We start from the raw sequence: 16,668 nt of genomic DNA on the forward strand, positions 1-16,668 counted from the left end.
ACTCCTATGTTTCACTGGTCTGTCATCAGCAGAGGAGAAGCTCCACCCCACCTCTTTTACTACCCATACCAAAAAGAGATTCACCATTTTGGCTGTAGTTTGATATCCAATACCTATCTAATAACAGTACCACTTTCTCTAGAAAGGAATACTAACCTGCACCAGTACAGATTAGGGGTTAACCTGCAAAAAAGCAGCTCCATGGAGAAGGACATTAGAGTCCTGATGAATAATAAGTTATCCATGGGATACCAATGTGCCCTGATGGCCAAGAAGGCCAATGGTATCATGGGGTGCATTAAGAAGAGCATAGCCAGCAGGTCAAGGGAGGTTCTTCTTCCCCTCTACTCTGCCCTGGTGAGACAACATCTGAAGTATTCACCCAGTGCTGGGCTCCCCAATTCAAGAATGTACTACAGCAATATCCTACAGAATGTCCAGTGGATGGCCGCGAGGATGATAAGGGACTGCAACAGCTCTCTGATGAGGAAAGGCTGACAGACCTGGGGCTGTTGAGTCTGGAAAAGGGGAGACTGAAAGGAGATCTTATTAATGTTTATAAATATCTGAAGGGGAGGTGTCAAGAAGAAGATGCCAGGCTCTTTACAATGGTCTCGTCTGATAGGACGAGGTGCAATGGGTACACACTGGAACACCTCAAGGAAGTTCCACCTCAACATGAGGAAAAACTTCTTTATGGTAAGGACAGAGTATTGGAACAGGCTGCCCAAAAAGGTTGTGGAGTCTCCTCTAGAGACTTTCAAAATGCATCTGGATGTGTTCCTGCGTGACCTGCTGTGGGTGATTCTGCTTTGGCAGGGAGGTTGGACTCAGTGATCTCCAGAGGTCCCTTCCAACCCCTACCCTTCTATGACTCTATGAATTAAACATGTATTTGTTCAGTTTCAGCTTTTCAGTTTGGTTCTACACTCTAGAAGGAAGCAGCTCAGACATACTACCCTTTTGCTCATCAGGTAAGCAAATAACCTAGTTCAGTCATGAGTATGTGGGACACACTTGTCAACTGGTTTGATGTAAACACTGAGGTCACTCTTTCCATTTGCTCTCTGTGGACAAAGAAGTTAAGAATGCAACATCTACACAAAAGTTTTGTTTGAGAAGGTAGGTAATACACGACACAGAACATTATGTCCCAGTTCTCTCTCTGAGAGAGTAACCTAGAGCTATCACTACCTAATTTACTTGTTTATAATCCCAGTGTATAAATGGTAAGACTGGGCTGGCTCACAGTTTTCTTTTCCAGGCCCAAGCTCACACTACTTGCTGAACACAGCCAGCATTATCGTGCTAGAATTTTGAGATGCTGTGTGGTGGCCATGCAGAATTTCTCACAACATAACACCAAATTCAGCTCTGGGATGGCATGTTTACAAAGGCCTGCAGTGACACAATGAGGGGCAATGGCTTCGAACTAGAGAAGAGCAGATTTAGACTGGATGTTAGTAATAGGTTCTTCACTATGAGGGTGGTGGAACACTGGAACAAGTTGCCCAGGGAGGTGGTTGAAGCCCCTTTTCCCTGGAGATATTCAAGGTGAGAGCCCTGGGCAACCTGATCTAATTGGGGATGTCCCCACTGCCTGTGGAGAAGTTGGACTAGATGACCTTTGGAAGTCCCTTCCAGCCTGGACCATTCTGTGATCCTATGATTCTATGTTCTCTGACCCAAAGCGCAGCCCAGGACCACTGAGCTGAAATTAAATCTTCACACTGACACACAGGGTTAGGTTTTTCAGTGAATTTATGAGAGCTAAATGTAGAGTGCACCTTGATTTACAAGAGCAACACACCAGATTGCTTCAGGTTACTTAAGAGAAATCCTGTCTTTGACAAATAGCCAAGCAGTTTGGCTTCCTCCCATGAGAGGCCAGTGATGGATGGAAGTTCTGGGCTGCACACTGCAATATTTATAGCAGCCATGCACCCAGCACCCTGTAGAGACCTGACCCATTTAATTATTTGAAGAAACTGAAAGAAAAAGGGAACAGGGTTTCTGATGACTAAGATAGTATGACAGAACAAAGGTAAATTTTAGATCCATTAACCACAGCACTAAATTTGTCACCCAGCTCTCACAGAAACTAGCCCCCCATGCCACAGACTGGAACTGCACAGTATGTATCAGTACAGGTTGGGGACTGATCTGTCAGAGAGCAGCTCTAGAGAAAAGTACCTGAGAGTCCCGCTGGACAATAAGATGACCATGAGCCAGCAATGTGCTCTTGTGGCCAAGAAAGTCACTGGCATTGTGGGGTGCATCAAAGGAGAGTGTGGCCAGCATGTTGAGGACATTGTCTTCCTCTTCTACTCTGCCCCAGTGAGGCCACTCTGTCCAGTTCTCAGCTCTGTGGCTCAAGAAGCACAGGGGCTTGCTGGAAAGGGTACAGAAAAGGGCTGGAAAGATGATTAGAGGAGTGGAACATCTCTTTTATGCTGGAAGACTGAGAGAAATGGATATTTTTAGTCTAGCAAAAAGACTGAGAGAGGTCTCATAAATGCCTATAAACACTTACAGGGTGGGTGTCAGGAGGATGGGACCAGGCTTTTTTCAGTGGTGCCCAGTGACAGGACAAGGGGTAATAGGCACAAATTTGAACACAAGAAGTTCCATCTAAACATGAGGAAGAACTTCTTCAATGGTGACAGAGCACTGGACCAGGCTGCCCAGAGAGCTCCTGGAGTCTCCATCCGCGAGGTAGTGGAGTCCACCATTCTGTGATTCTATAACTGCACAAGGAGGTTTCCCAGGTTTAATATTTTAATAAAAACTGGCAGAATTTATCAGTCATTTCAGCAGTTTGGCTTCATTTCCAGCTCAAAGAATTTTCCATGAGCACAGACATTTCTCAATACTTACTAAATGAAACCATCAAATAAATTTCAGCAACCACTTTGTAAGTACTGTATCACAAGCATTTGAAACTCGAGCTGTGTGGATCAATTTTAATTGGAATAATTCCATAGATGGATGAAGGAGAGGGTCACATGCAAACTTACACTTAACTACACTGTAAAGTATTACCAGTACAACTATTCCAGGAAGTCTGATGCTCTCTGCTTAGTTGTCATTGTTGGCAAAAGGTCTAGTTTGAATGACATTTCTGCTAGTACTGCTCTGATTTGGAATGATTACTCCTACGTCGATAGTAATAGTGCTGCTGTTGTGTTTGTTTTCCTACTTTACCCACATCAGTACAATCACAGCAGTAAAAGTTAAGACTTCTGAGAATAGGCAGGGTGTTATATTTTTGTCACCTGCCAAACAAATGCCAAGGATGCCAACAGGTCCTCAGGCGGAAGCACTTCAAGCTGAGAGGGAACTGACAATTTATTTTGGTCTGGAGTTTTAATCTGGATTTGAACTCCCAAGCTAGGAACAAAATGTTCTACCTCATTGGCAGTAATCTAAACCATCTGGGTCCAGTTGTAGGCATGACAAGAGGAGCTATCCACCTGGCCAGATACCAAAAACCAAGTCTTCAAAACAGGGTACTATTACAGAAGCTGTTATCCTTTCACTGTGCAGCTCTTCAGCCTTAGGTCAGAGGACAAATTCAACTTTGGTGTAGGTTAACAGCAACACACAGCCATACTGCCTCCTAGAAATGACCCTCAGACTGATTTCGACAACTGAAAACATATCCCAGATGAATGAAAGCTTCAAGTAAGGTCACACACACAGCATCTGGATCCCAAATTTCAAATACATACAGTTAATTAATATATCTTTATGTTGCAGAGTCCAGGAAAATCTTGAACACCATCTGCAAGAAAGCCACCTAGGCAGAAGGAAGAAAATCACCAACTGAGAGCAGGACGGTGACACCATACTAATGATCCTTGTTTATCTACTGCTGATATTAAAAGAACACCTTTGACTATAAAATTCCATAGTACAGGTCTGGAATAGCTAAGGAGCTGTCAGACTTGAAGTAAAGGAAACAGAAGCAGAGATCTGTTTCCTATATGTTAATCCTGTCTCTCCCAGTGCAAATTCTGAACTTGTAAGGTGCAGAAATCGTCATGAGCCATCAGGATTCTTCTACACAGAGGTACACAAAGGTGAGAAAGAACCTCAGAGAGCTGAAGACACTACATGCAATACTTGGGAGGCATTTCACTAGAGCAGGAAAAGGACTATCACTAAGGTTAGGAGACACAGCACAGGGCATCGAGGTTTCACAGAACTACAGAATGGTAGGGGTTGGAAGAGACCTCTAAAGATCATTGAATCCAACCCCATTGCCTAGGCAGGTTCACCTAAAGAAGGTCACACAGGAACATGTCCAAGCATGTTTTGAACGCGTCCAGAGATGGAGACTTCATCACCTCTGTGGGCAGCCTGTTTCAGTGCTCTGTCACCCTTAAAGAAGTTTCTCCTCATGTTTAGATAGAACTTCTTAGGTTCAAGTTCATGCCTGTAACCCCTTGTCCTGTCACTGAGCCCAACTTAAAAAAAAGCCTGGTCCCATCCTCTCGACACCCACCCTTATAAATATTTACAAGCAGCTATGAGACACCTCCCCCCCAAGTCTTCTCTTTTGCAGACCATAAAGATCCAACTCTCTCAGTCTTCACTTGTGAGAGATGTTCCAGTCCCCACACAAAACGTCACCAAAGAACTTGTAGCTTCTCCTGCCAGTGGTTATCCCACTTCACGAGTACTCTCTGGAGCACGGGCTCTTAAAACAAGCCAAGGGGCCACTGGCTGCTTCTGGCTTTCATGGTGCCATACCATCCTGAAACTGCTGTCCTGGGAGACTGAGTCTGGTCTGCGCACAGACAGGCTTTGGCACAGAGGGGTTTGAGTGAGCTGCTGCTGCCCGCTAGTTTCTGCCAGGTGAGGAAAAGCAGCTCCATGCTTTGAGCACTGATAACTCCTCAGCTGCTGAAGTCCCTCAGACCCAGAGCTCCAGAGCTACTTGGAGCACAAAGCTGTCCATGGGTACCTTCTACCACACAGCAACAAGCTTTCATCAGGCAGACACTCAGGGCTGGGCTGCAGGAGATGGGCTAGTAACTCACACCACATCCAGTCCTGCTCCAGTGCTGGGATTAGTGTTCTGCAAACGCTGTTCGCTTCCTTCCAGGGTTTTCCCTTTCCATTATTCAACTTGGCACTAGCAAAACTAAGTATCACTTAAATGAAAACAAATAACTGCATCATAACAAGAAAAAAAAAGTGGAAAAAGAAGTACTTGCAGCATATTATTTCCTGGGTTGCTACCACATGTTCCATTTTGATGATGAGTTCAAGCAATATGGAATAAACAAAATCATAAATGCAGGAAGCTGTATAAATAGACATAATTTTGTGTTTACTGACCCATAGCTCAGCAAACAAAGCAAAACTTCTCTGCAAAGGTAAGGTTTAATGTGCATGTTATGCCAAGAAACAGAGCTACACCTCTTATTCAAAACAGTAATAGAGCAATTACAGCAGGGATGTACAGCAGGAGAGTCTGACCTTCTTGTATTACACTCAAAGAAGAAAAGCTATGAAAACTTGACAAGGTAATTATTTGATACCTGAAAAAGAACATTTGCCACCAATAAGCAGTCAGTTTGAGCCTGGTAGAGAAGGAGCTCTGCAGAAAGTGATTTAGGGATGCACTTGAGCCTTTGGTTTACATTATGCTTGTGGATAGTTTACAGCTGTCACATGCATAAGTGAGGACATTTAAGTAATAGAGCATTTGTTTTGTTCACCAGTTACAGTATTTGCTCCTGGGGCTGCTTCTGCACCCAAGTCAGAGTTGAAAAGTAAAAAAAAAAAAAAAAAAAAAAAAAAAGACATGATTTTCAAAGAAAAAAATATGTCCATATACAAAACATACAAAATAAACTCTCTCCTAGCACAGCAAAACTCTTCTTTAATTCCGCTAACACTATTCTCAATTGTAAGCAGGAACAAACAGGACTTGATAGTCTGTTTGTAGCCTGAACTACACCTGTGAGTAGTTGACAAGGGTGCCTCCAAACACAGATGGCTGAACTTCACAATTACTTTCTTCCAGGGTTTTTCTGGAAAAGAGAGCTCTCCATCACCACTCAGCAGTGTGTCTTCCCACAGCAGGATCAAACTTTTTCTGCTAATCAATTGCTTCTTCCCCCTAATTTAAACACAAAATCTCAGACCACCTCTTGCAAACTGGAACATTCGCTGTTGTGGGGAGATGACCTACTGAAATCTCAGTAGTTGCACAATTAGCATTTACATGGAATTCCTTACCTTAGGAATAACAAAAGTGAAATCTGGGAAATTAAAGCTCTTAGTTCCTCAAAGAAAAAAAAAAAAGATGGTAGCTTTCATTTCTAAGAGGTCTTTCTGATTACTTTTTGCAAACAAGCATCATTTCCTCTAGGCCAGCATAAAACACAACAAAGCTAATTAAATATTAAACATGTATTAGTGCACAGAAATGCTGCAGCATGAGGTTTGATCTCAAGTCCTTAGTCTCCAGTGGGCCCAGACAGGGACACCCAGGCTCCCTGCCTCTTCTCAAAATGGGATGCTCTACTGCTTCAGCCCGTTTCCACACTGAACACATCTGGAGAGCTGAAGGCAGCACAGAGGGTGCAGAACTAACACATTCCTGAGTGCTCGGGTTAGCAGAATGTGTGATGGCAACACAGGTACATTTATCTGCAAAGCATGTTCAACCACACATTAACTGGCCAATTTGTGCACACATGTACGCAGGTCAGCCAGGAGCCTGGCTGAGAAGTCACCCTTCCTTCTTCTTTGCTGCATGCAGAGGTATTATTAGGGGAAAAATATATGTATATATATAAACTCACATACAGGCTCACATCCGCAGGCAGCATTTTTCACATGCACAGCATCACATCTCTCCTTCTGGGCTTGTAGAAGCATACCCTGGCACTTTAAATACAGAGCTAGGCAAATACCTCTTCTCCACATTTAGGGGCTCATCTACTCAGGAAGGGATTTTCAAGGCTCTACAACAAGCTCACAACATTTCTTCCAAAAATTACTGGCAAATTCCAGAAAGCTTGGCTCTCGACCTATGTCCTCAGCCTCCTAAGCAAAAATGGGATGCAGAAAAGTGACAGGTGTGAGAGTACCTTGGGTTTTGCAAGATTTAGAGGGAGAGGTGATTGGGTGATATACATAAAAGAAAAAACAACAACAGATTAGCTTTGAGGAACATAGAATTCTCCATGCTTTCAAATCAGTGTTTGGTTCTTATTTTAAAATCGGAAACCATCTTGATGCTACCAGAAGTGGAACACTTCACTACAGTGGCATTTTGTAGATTGTCTCAGCGTTGTTGATGAATTGCAAGGAGATGTCTTAACTCTGATCTCCAAACAGGAGACCTTTCCAAATGCTTCTTCCAACTCCTCTCGTTAGAATTGCAAGGCAAGGTCAGAAAGCCGCTTTTTTCAGTCTGCATTAAGAAATATATTCTGCAGGCAACCATGCCAGAAGGCAAATAAAAGGCAAAGCTGGGGGGGGGCAAGAAATTTTCTTTTTGCAGTTCTCATCATTTAATAGATAGCTATTAGGGGAACATAAGGGTCAGTACTGGGACCAAAACTATTCAACATATTCACCAGCAACTTGGATGAGGGCACAGAGGGCACTGTCAGCAAGTTTGCTGATGACGCAAAACTGGGTGGAATGGCTGACACACCTGGAGGCTGTGCTGCCATTCAGTGAGACCTGGACAGGCTGGAGAGTTGGGTGAGAAATTAAACGAAATACAAGGGCAAGTTCAGTGTCTGGCATCTGGGAAAGAACATGGACCAGCACAGGCTGGGGACTGACCTGCTGGAGAACAGTACAGAGAAGAGGGACCTGGGGGCCCTGGTAGATCGAAGGATGACCATGACCCAGCAATGTGCCCTTGTGATCAAGAAGGCCAATGGTATCCTGGGGTATATTAGCAAGGATGTGATTAGTAGGTCAATAGAGGTTCTCCTTCCCCTCTACACTGCCCTGCTGAGGCTGCATCTGAAATATTGTGTCCAGTTCTAGGTCTCTCAGCTCAAGAAGACCTCAGGGAACTGCTTGAAAGACTCCAGCACAGAGCCACAAAGAGGATGAGGAAAGCCTGAGGCAGCTGGGGCTCTTTAACCTGGAGAAGAGGAGATGGAAAGGTGACCTCATTAGTGTTTATGTGAAGGGCAGTGTAAAGCAGATGGAGCCAGGCTCTGATTAGAGATGTCCAATGGTAGGACCAGGGGCAATGGGTGCAAGCTGGTGCATAGGAGGTTCCATGTGAACACAAAGTTTTTCACTGTGAAAGTGGCAAAACACTGGAACAGGCTGCTCAGGGAGTTGGTGGAGTCTCCTTCTCCGGAGATGTTCAAAACCTGCCTGGACACATTCCTGTGTGATCTGCTCTAGATGCTCCTCCTCTGGCAGGGGGGTTTGGACTGGATGACCTTTTGAGGTTTCTTCTAACCCCTAATGTTCTGTGATTCTGTAACATCCTCATGACTTCTGAATGCTCCAAGATGGTAAGGTGAATGATTTTAAGAAAAGAATATGCTTTATCAGAGTATCTGTTTCACCAGGAGTAGAATATACAATCAGCTTGGGCAGATACAAATAGACTGGAAAATGGCAAACATTAAAAAAATTAAAGAGTATAATCAGAGTTACAAATAGGTCTATACTCAGGATTAAGTCAAGGAAGGTTAAAGAACAATTGACCAGTGTTTTTAAGACTGTCTCATGTTAAGATCCTAGATCTAAACACAGGCATCTGCTTACATAAGCACCAAACCCTTCTTAATCAATTCATCAAGCACTGACTTTACAGTACACATTTAAGCCCACCTGATGCCCTGTAGTGGTTTCAGCACAATGGTCGGAAGCATGGCCAAAGAATCAATTAGAAAGTGCACTGCAGGGCTCATAATATTAATCTTCGAGGCAATGCTTTCTCTTGTGTATCTGCAGAAATCTGTTGTTCAGCAAATGTAACATGCACTTTCTCAGAAATCGTTTGTTATTAGGAAAAAACCATGAGCACTAAAAATATGTAATTTAAAAATCAGCTCACATAAAGTCATGTTAAAAGAGGATGGTGATATAGAGCATGCATACAAGAAATCCCTTTCACAGGCATCTGAAATCCACACACATAAGAAAAAAAAAAGCTAAATTTGCCCTTGTGCTCCTACTGGTTAAGTCCCTGAATTGAAATAAAGGAGACTGTTTTCAGACAACAGCTCTTCTCCAGTAAAGGCAACTGGATTTCTTTTTTAAGTAAATAATTCACTCTATGATGCAAACAGTATGTGTGATTGAATTATACAAAGATCACTTCTCCTTGTGCTATAATCTGGGGGGGCAGGGGGGGGGGAGGCTGACAATGTTTTGAATATGTCTTTAGGCAGCATATCTACAAATGGCACTTTCCCCTGGGAGCTGACCACTAACAGCTCTGTTTCCATACACACGCATGGCCATGTTCAACTTTCCGCACCGTCGTTCCCACCATGAAAGCTGAGTCTGCAAACTGCAAGCAGAGACACTAGGCAAGCTTTATGACAGCAGAACAGATAAGGAGACTCCTCAGTTCAGCAGTACTGAAGGGGAGCTGGAGTTGATGGCACCAGCTTTTATTAACGACTGGCTATTTCCACCCCAGCCCCCTTACAGATTTTCCCAGCAGAATGGAGATTGTTACCAGCCTCTCACAGATTCTCCTCCAACAAAGAGAGCTAAATGTCAAACCCCGAGAACTTTTCCTATTCCCTAAAATCACTGCCTTGCAGACAGCAGGGTGCTATTTCCTCCTGCCTTTGTGAAGGAGGGGTGGAAGCTTTTCCACCTTTTCAGGGAATAGGTTGACGAAACCTAGAAACCTCTTGGGGCAACATATGCCCAGTACAGGAGGCACTGCCACCAGCTGCCCCCAACTCTGAGCACAAGCACATCATGCCACAGCTCTGCTGGGCTTCGTTCCTAGAGAAACCCACATCCAACGAAAAAGCCCCCCCCGCCAGCATGTACTGGAAAGCAGGTTCTAACACACACCCAAGGGACTTCTCTCCAGCTCTCTGCCAAGATCAGCTTCAAGATTCATTTCCAAGAAGAAATCTGTATGTCTCTTAGTGTACCTGAGGCACTCTGGGAGAGGCATGGTGGAACGTGGAAGATTTTAACAGCCCAGACACTGCATTTCTTCAGCCTTCAAAATCCCCTTTCTCCCCATCTCTTCTTCACGTGAATCATAGGATCATTTCAAAGCATGTAGCAAGCAAAGGCAGCAAGAAATCCAGCTATGCAGAAGAGTACCCTTGTCTCATTACAAGACCTTATCAGTCAGGTATGCCCAGGACAGGAGGGATGGGTTTCAGATAGGACAGGAATAAAAAGGGAAAACTGGTGGAAAGGGAAAAAAGCCGTATCTAAGTTTCACGTAACAAGACGCAGTCCCCACAAGGGATCCATTCCCAAGAGTATTGGCAGCCTGGCTCTGTCACTGTCAGGACAAGGCTGTGAGCCCCAAACAAAGTCAGCAGAGGTAGGTTGGCTGTGATCAAAGAAATAATGATCTTGTCCTCATTTTTTTAACAAGCGCCCACCTTCCAGCAGACAAGGCAGCCCAAGGGAGGGTGTCTTGTTTCATATACGCTTTTTAAATTTGCCTTTTTTTTTTTTTCCCATCAAGGTCTTAAATAATTTCTTTCATCCAAGTTCAGGTTGCTGCTCTAATTCAGTTCCTTGGAAGCAGGAGCAGACTCTCATTGCATAACTGTCAGGGCAAGAACAAAACCCAAACAAGCAGCAGCATCGCTCACAGCTCACTTTTCCTCCATGCTCCTCCAAGCTGCCTGGGCACTAGGACTTCCAGGAACTGTGTTGACCTCTCCCTGTCCTCACCCCAGATCTGACTGTACCCTGAAATATTTAAAGGTTTAATTATTATTTGAATGGGAGAGACTTCAAGGAACTGGGAAGAAATTCGCTGCCACTGTGACTACCACGGATTTTCTGGGACCTCAAAAGAGAAAACAGCCTCTAATGGCACTTGAAGTTTCACAACTTAGGTTCATTAGTGACAAGCACTTATTGCTCATGATGTTTAACGTTAAGCAGCTTCTCCAGCTTGGGGGCATCGTGTTGCTCTAAAAGAGTAAATGGAACATTAAGAAGCCACCAGACTCACAAACTTAAAAGCCCTATGAAACCTTAAATCCTTAAATTGTGTGCAAGCTTCTCCACGAAGACAGAGGTCTAACTATTCTCTAAGTGCTGCCAGCAGTTCCAATTGCAGCAGCGCTCAGGAAGCCCTGGGCGGCCCCCTGCCTCTCCCGTGCCCGGCCCCGACTCCGCAGGATGGGAGCTCAATGGGAGGATGTTGACAAAGTCAAAAGGCACCAACTACCATGTGGGAAACTCCTCTGCTTTCCAGCGCAGGGAAATCACCTTTCTGGGCCGCCGCTGAGGAGTGCTTGCAATGGCTCTTGGCATCTCTACTGCTAAATTCGCCTTGGCACAGGGGGGTTACTTAGTGGATCCGTGGGAAGCGGTCCGCTCCGTCCCCTCTCTACAGGTAAGTGGCGAGCAGGACTGTGCCAGGGCACCTCCGCTGCCAGGATGCTCTCGGGAAGACGCCCACAAGACCTCAGCCCAACGTGAAGGGCAGCCGCCGCTGCCGAACGCCTCGGGGCACCTCCCCGAGCCTGTGCGGGGGGCTTACCTTCCGCACCCCGCCGAAGCCGTGCTCCGCTGCCACCCGCTCGGCCTCCGCCTGGTCCCCGCCGTGCAGCTCCACCAAGAAATGGTTGGTGTAGACGGTTCCTCGGGCCGGGGCACCGAGGAAGAGCAGGATGAGGAGGATGAGGAAGGAGCCCCGCAGCAGCGGCGGCCCCGCCGGCATGGCCCCGCGCTGCGCGCTCGCGGAGGCACCGCCGCGCCGCGGGGAGGGCGGGCGGACAAGGCAGGGAAGCGCCCAAAAGATGGGAGGAGAAACAAATTAAAATTTAAATGCAAAATACAAAATGAAAGCGGCGGAGGCAGAAGGAGAGGAGCCGAGCGGCTGCCGTGAGGTGCGGGTTGGTGTGAGGGAGCGAGTCCGTGCGTGCTGCCAGCTCCGCATTCCCAGCCCCTCCTCGCCTCCAGTTCAGCGGCGGCCAGAGGGAAAGCACCAGCCGAGGGGGCAGGTTGCCGCGCTGCCAATCATGGCCGAGGAGGATTGCTCCGGCCCCCCTCCGAGCACGCAGCTCCTACACACCCCACGGCCCTCGCAACACCCCTGACACCTCCCTCCGCGACACGCCCCGCACCCCCCGCCTCGTATCCCGCGCACAGCGTACTCCTACAGTCGCGCCTCGCAGCACTCTGCACTCGAAAGCCACCCCCTCACCAAAATTACACCCATACCCCACTCTGGCCCAAATTCAGCACCCACAGCAGCCCCACCATGGCCCCAGCCAAGCCCTGGACCTGCCCCAGTCCCAGAATCACAGATTTTTTTTTTATTAGAAAGGATTTTAAAGATCGTCTAGTTCCAACCCCACCTTCCACTAGAGATCAGGTTGCTCAAGGCCTCATCCAACACCTCCAGGATGGAGGTATCCACAACCTCTCTGGGCAGCTTGTTCCAGTATCACTACCTTCACTATGAAGAATTTCTTCCTAAGATCCAGTCTAAATCTACCTCCCTCAACCTTCAGAGATTCAGAGTTTGCACTGGATTGGAAAGGACCCTCAAAGGTCTGGTCCAACCCCCTGCACTCCCAGCTAGATGAGGCTGCCCAGGGCCACATTGAGTCCGATCTTGAATGTCTAGGGATGGGCCTCAACCATGTCCCTGGGCAACCTGTTCCAGTATTTCACCATTCTCATTGCAACAAACTTCCTCCTGATGTCCACCCTGAATCTACCCTGCTCTGGTTTAAAACCATTGCCCCTTGTCCTATCACAATAAGCACCTGTAAAAAGTTCCCCCTCAGCCTTCCTGTAGGTCACCTTCAGATACTGAAATACAGGTATGAGGTCTCCCTGGAGCCTTCTCTTCTCCAGGCTGAACAGCCCCAACTCTTTCAAGCCTGTCTTCATAGGATAGGTGCTCCAGCCTTCTGATCGTCTTGGTGGCCCTCTTGTGGACCTGCTCCAATAGTTTTGACGTCCTCTAGCTCTGCTTCCTATGGAGCTCAAACGGAGACAGAGTCCCAGTGAGCAAAAGACCACACAGTGGTGCCTGAAGAGTCAGCAAACCCCACGTAGCTGAGGCCAGATGCTCTCCTGAGCCCAGCAAATACATCCCTCTCTAGCTGTCTGCACTGGCTGCTCACAGAGCAATTGGCAATATGTAACCATCTCTCTTGGAGAAGATGTGATCCAGGGAGGTGGTCAGAAAGACCCAGGAGAAAGCCAGGAAAAACCTCAGGACCTGGCCTTCCTATCCTGCTCTGAACACTGGTCTGCACTGCCAAGCTGCAGAGCTGTGCAGGGGCAGTCAGGGGTCTGGACTCTGAGCAATCCTCAAACATGAGTTTGCAGGAAAATCCCTGGCAGGAAAGCACCTGGATATTCCCTATGATGAGACAGCCAAGGATGGGAAGTGTTTGGTGCACTGCTGGGAATTCAAAGGTGGCAGTACCTAAGAGAATGGGAACTTGGTTCTGTAAAAAGAAACCTGCCACCTGCAAAACTCCAAGTGGAAAAGAAGGGTATAGAATATGCAAGCTTACATCAAGGTTTAGTTTAGCTTGTTCCTACAGATATGTTTGTCAATTTGTCATGCTAAAGGTTAATCCTTTCACGAATCCTTGAATGGTCTCCTGGAAAAGACTCAAGGCAAAGAAAACATGGAAAGTATTGCCTTTAAAACAAGTATGATAATTTTACTTAGTCTATTCTACAGATGGCCAAAGTGAACATAGAACTTAGATCAATCTAGGAAAACAAAGGAAAACAACAGAGATCAGTGGAGAGACTCTTCCTCCATTACCCTAAAACACTTAAAAAAATGACAGAAGAGCTCACCGCATGATTGTGAATCCAAATGAGCATTGGTTTATGACAAATTATTGATTTCCTTCCTCTGGATAAAAGAAAATCCCTATTCAAACAGAAGGGAAATGGTAACTTGGAGCCTGATCCAAAGCCCGTTTAAATCAGCAGAAGTGCTGTAAATGAATGACTTATGTGGAGGAAAATAAACCAAATCAAACACGAGGGAAAAGTAAAACATTTGAAATGGCACAGCAATGAAGGAAAACATCTTTGCAGCATCATAAAGAGTCTGTGTCAATAGAATCCAGCTTTTAGATGCCTGTTCTAAGCACAGACAGTTATTAAAAACAACCTTATATGTGTTTTTTTTTTTTAAGCCAAGTTGTTTGTTTTCATCAATACCTCTCCTTACAGCATCTTTGCCAGTATTAAAGCAGATCCTGCTGCATGACGTGTTTCCAGGTGACTTGGTGCCTGTGAGACTCTTGGGTCAGTAATACCTGCTGGCAACTGATCAACAGCTGATGGAGGCCCTACTATTTTCATCCATAGCTGTCCCTCAGGATCAGAAACTAAAGGAAAATTTTAAAAGAAGCAGGAGAAAAGGATTTCCTCTACTTGAAATACTTGTCTATGAGGTCCTCCCTTAGTTGACATGCCTCTTCCCATTTTGTTGCCAGGCCATAGAAACAGGACCACCAATGAGAAAATCAATGAGGCAGCCCTCCTGGCTCCCTCAAATCAGCACAAGATCTTGCATACATTCAGAAACCAGGACCATGTCACCCATGTCTGCGTCTGCATATCTCTTGCCATCCCCAAGTGCCAGATGACAGTATCCCTCTGCAAGCTGGTGCTGCTGAAAAGCTATCTGGCAGAGACAATGCGGTGCTTAGGAGATGGCATAACTGGTTCTAGTTTACAAACCTACAGAGAGAGCTTTGATGGTTCTATGTGATGATGTTGAACAAGGAAAAAAAGTAAAAATTTTAAAAATTTGGAAAATAGGTTAGGGAAAACTGGGTTAAAAAGTTAGATCTGAGTAACACCAAGAAGATAAAACTCACTTCAGAGGGTGTTTAAAGGAAAATGGTCTTTAAGACTTGTTAATTACAGAAATTTAATGCTAGACCAAGAGTTCTGACCTATTGCTTCAGGTAAACTGTGGGGCTTATCAGTATTAGTTCTTGCTCCTGCTCTGTACCAATCTTAGGTTAAAAATCAAGGCTGGTCTACTACAGCTATTGTAAGATGCTCCAACGATTCCTTACAGTCATTTGTAAAAAGCTGTACCTCTGCCTATCTTTAAAATACTGATTGGTCCTGTATTGAATTCTAACTGTTGTTTTTAAGAATCTGCCCATGGAACTACTGAAGAGTTTTTGTTCAAGAAATGCATGAACATGGCACTTTGGGACATCGTTTAATGGTCATGGTGGTCTTAGGTTGATGGCTGGACTCAATGACCTTGAAGAGGTTTTCCAACCAAAAAATTCTGTGATTCTATTTATATTCTTACTGAGTACCCAGTGTTTCACTGGCCAAGGATTTAGTTCAGTCTCCTTACCACTGAGTCTTCTTGATGGACAGCAGGGTAACCTTACTGACTTATACACCTCTTGTCTCCTTCAAGTCCTCTCCAGGACTGACACTCTGTAGGAGAGGTTGTTATATCCAGCACAGCCAGTGATCTTTGTCCTTAGATGTATGTTACCCTGCTTTACTGAAATACACATCATTTACTTGCATGCAGCTTTCCAAACAAACAGATCACTCAGCACTGCTCTTTTATAGTTTACAGCCTCCTTCTTTAACAAACTTTCCTTTTCAGTAATGAATTTACATTGATGTACTGGATTTAGCAAGATCTTGCAGAGATCATCCTTTGGCGCTAGTCATCTGGAACCTCTCCAAAAACAGATCAACTTCAGCAATGATTCCTCCTTTGCAATTATGTTTAAGAACCAAAGGTTTAATCAGTTTTCAGTCTGTTTCATAAAGGCCAATTTGATTCTGTATCTAATTTATTCACTGACATCTTGTGCCATATCCAGATATGTTGTCTCTCAAAGACAATGTCATAGCCATTATGGAGAAAAAAACCCTGCATTTATTTTTGTCTTAAGCTTCATCCGTGGGTCCAGTAAGAGAGACCAAGATTCCCCATAAAATTTTGTTCATTTAGTAGAAGATGAATAAACTACAACTATTTTACAACAAGTAGTTGACATTTAGTATGAGGTCAATTAAGTACTAAAAGTATGGCACAGGAATTAAGACCTAAGATGAAATATTTCATGACATCACAGTGTGGGATTGCATGGACCTTTCAAGCTTTAACAGCTCTTGAAAACTGGAAGCCTTATCCACAGTTTCTCCCTGCTAGACTGAAAGTTGCAGACAGGATCCCCTCAATGGCATTTAACCATGCAAGCGTTATACTGCCAAGCGTCATAGTGAACAGGAACAGTGTGGACTAATTTAGAAACATGAAAATGCAAATAGTAAAGAGGAGGATAAGAACTGTTTTTCAGCATCCATTGACGGCAGGCCAGTTGGCCAAGCAAAGAGGATGGGAGAACAAAAGGTGTAATTTCCTCCTCAAGCAGTTTTGGGTTGGTTTGTTTTTTTTTTTTTTTTTCACTTGTTACACCCAGATAAGGAACAGAGGGGCTGGTTAGCAACAAGATATCTGACAGG

General features: G+C 45.1%; 1 protein-coding gene across 1 annotated transcript in view; it reads right to left on the reverse strand.

The window, feature by feature from the left end:
• The window catches only part of PCSK2 (proprotein convertase subtilisin/kexin type 2), a 114,775-nt gene extending 102,888 nt beyond the window's left edge, over window positions 1–11,887 (reverse strand). The window contains exon 1 of the mRNA XM_054383411.1: window positions 11,708–11,887. Within this exon, the coding sequence (XP_054239386.1) occupies window positions 11,708–11,887 (180 nt within the window). The remainder of the gene's footprint in view (window positions 1–11,707) is intronic.
• Window positions 11,888–16,668: the final 4,781 nt, after the last annotated feature.

This window comes from Indicator indicator, chromosome 9 (assembly GCF_027791375.1).
Source record: "Indicator indicator isolate 239-I01 chromosome 9, UM_Iind_1.1, whole genome shotgun sequence".
Classification (NCBI taxonomy): domain Eukaryota; kingdom Metazoa; phylum Chordata; class Aves; order Piciformes; family Indicatoridae; genus Indicator; species Indicator indicator.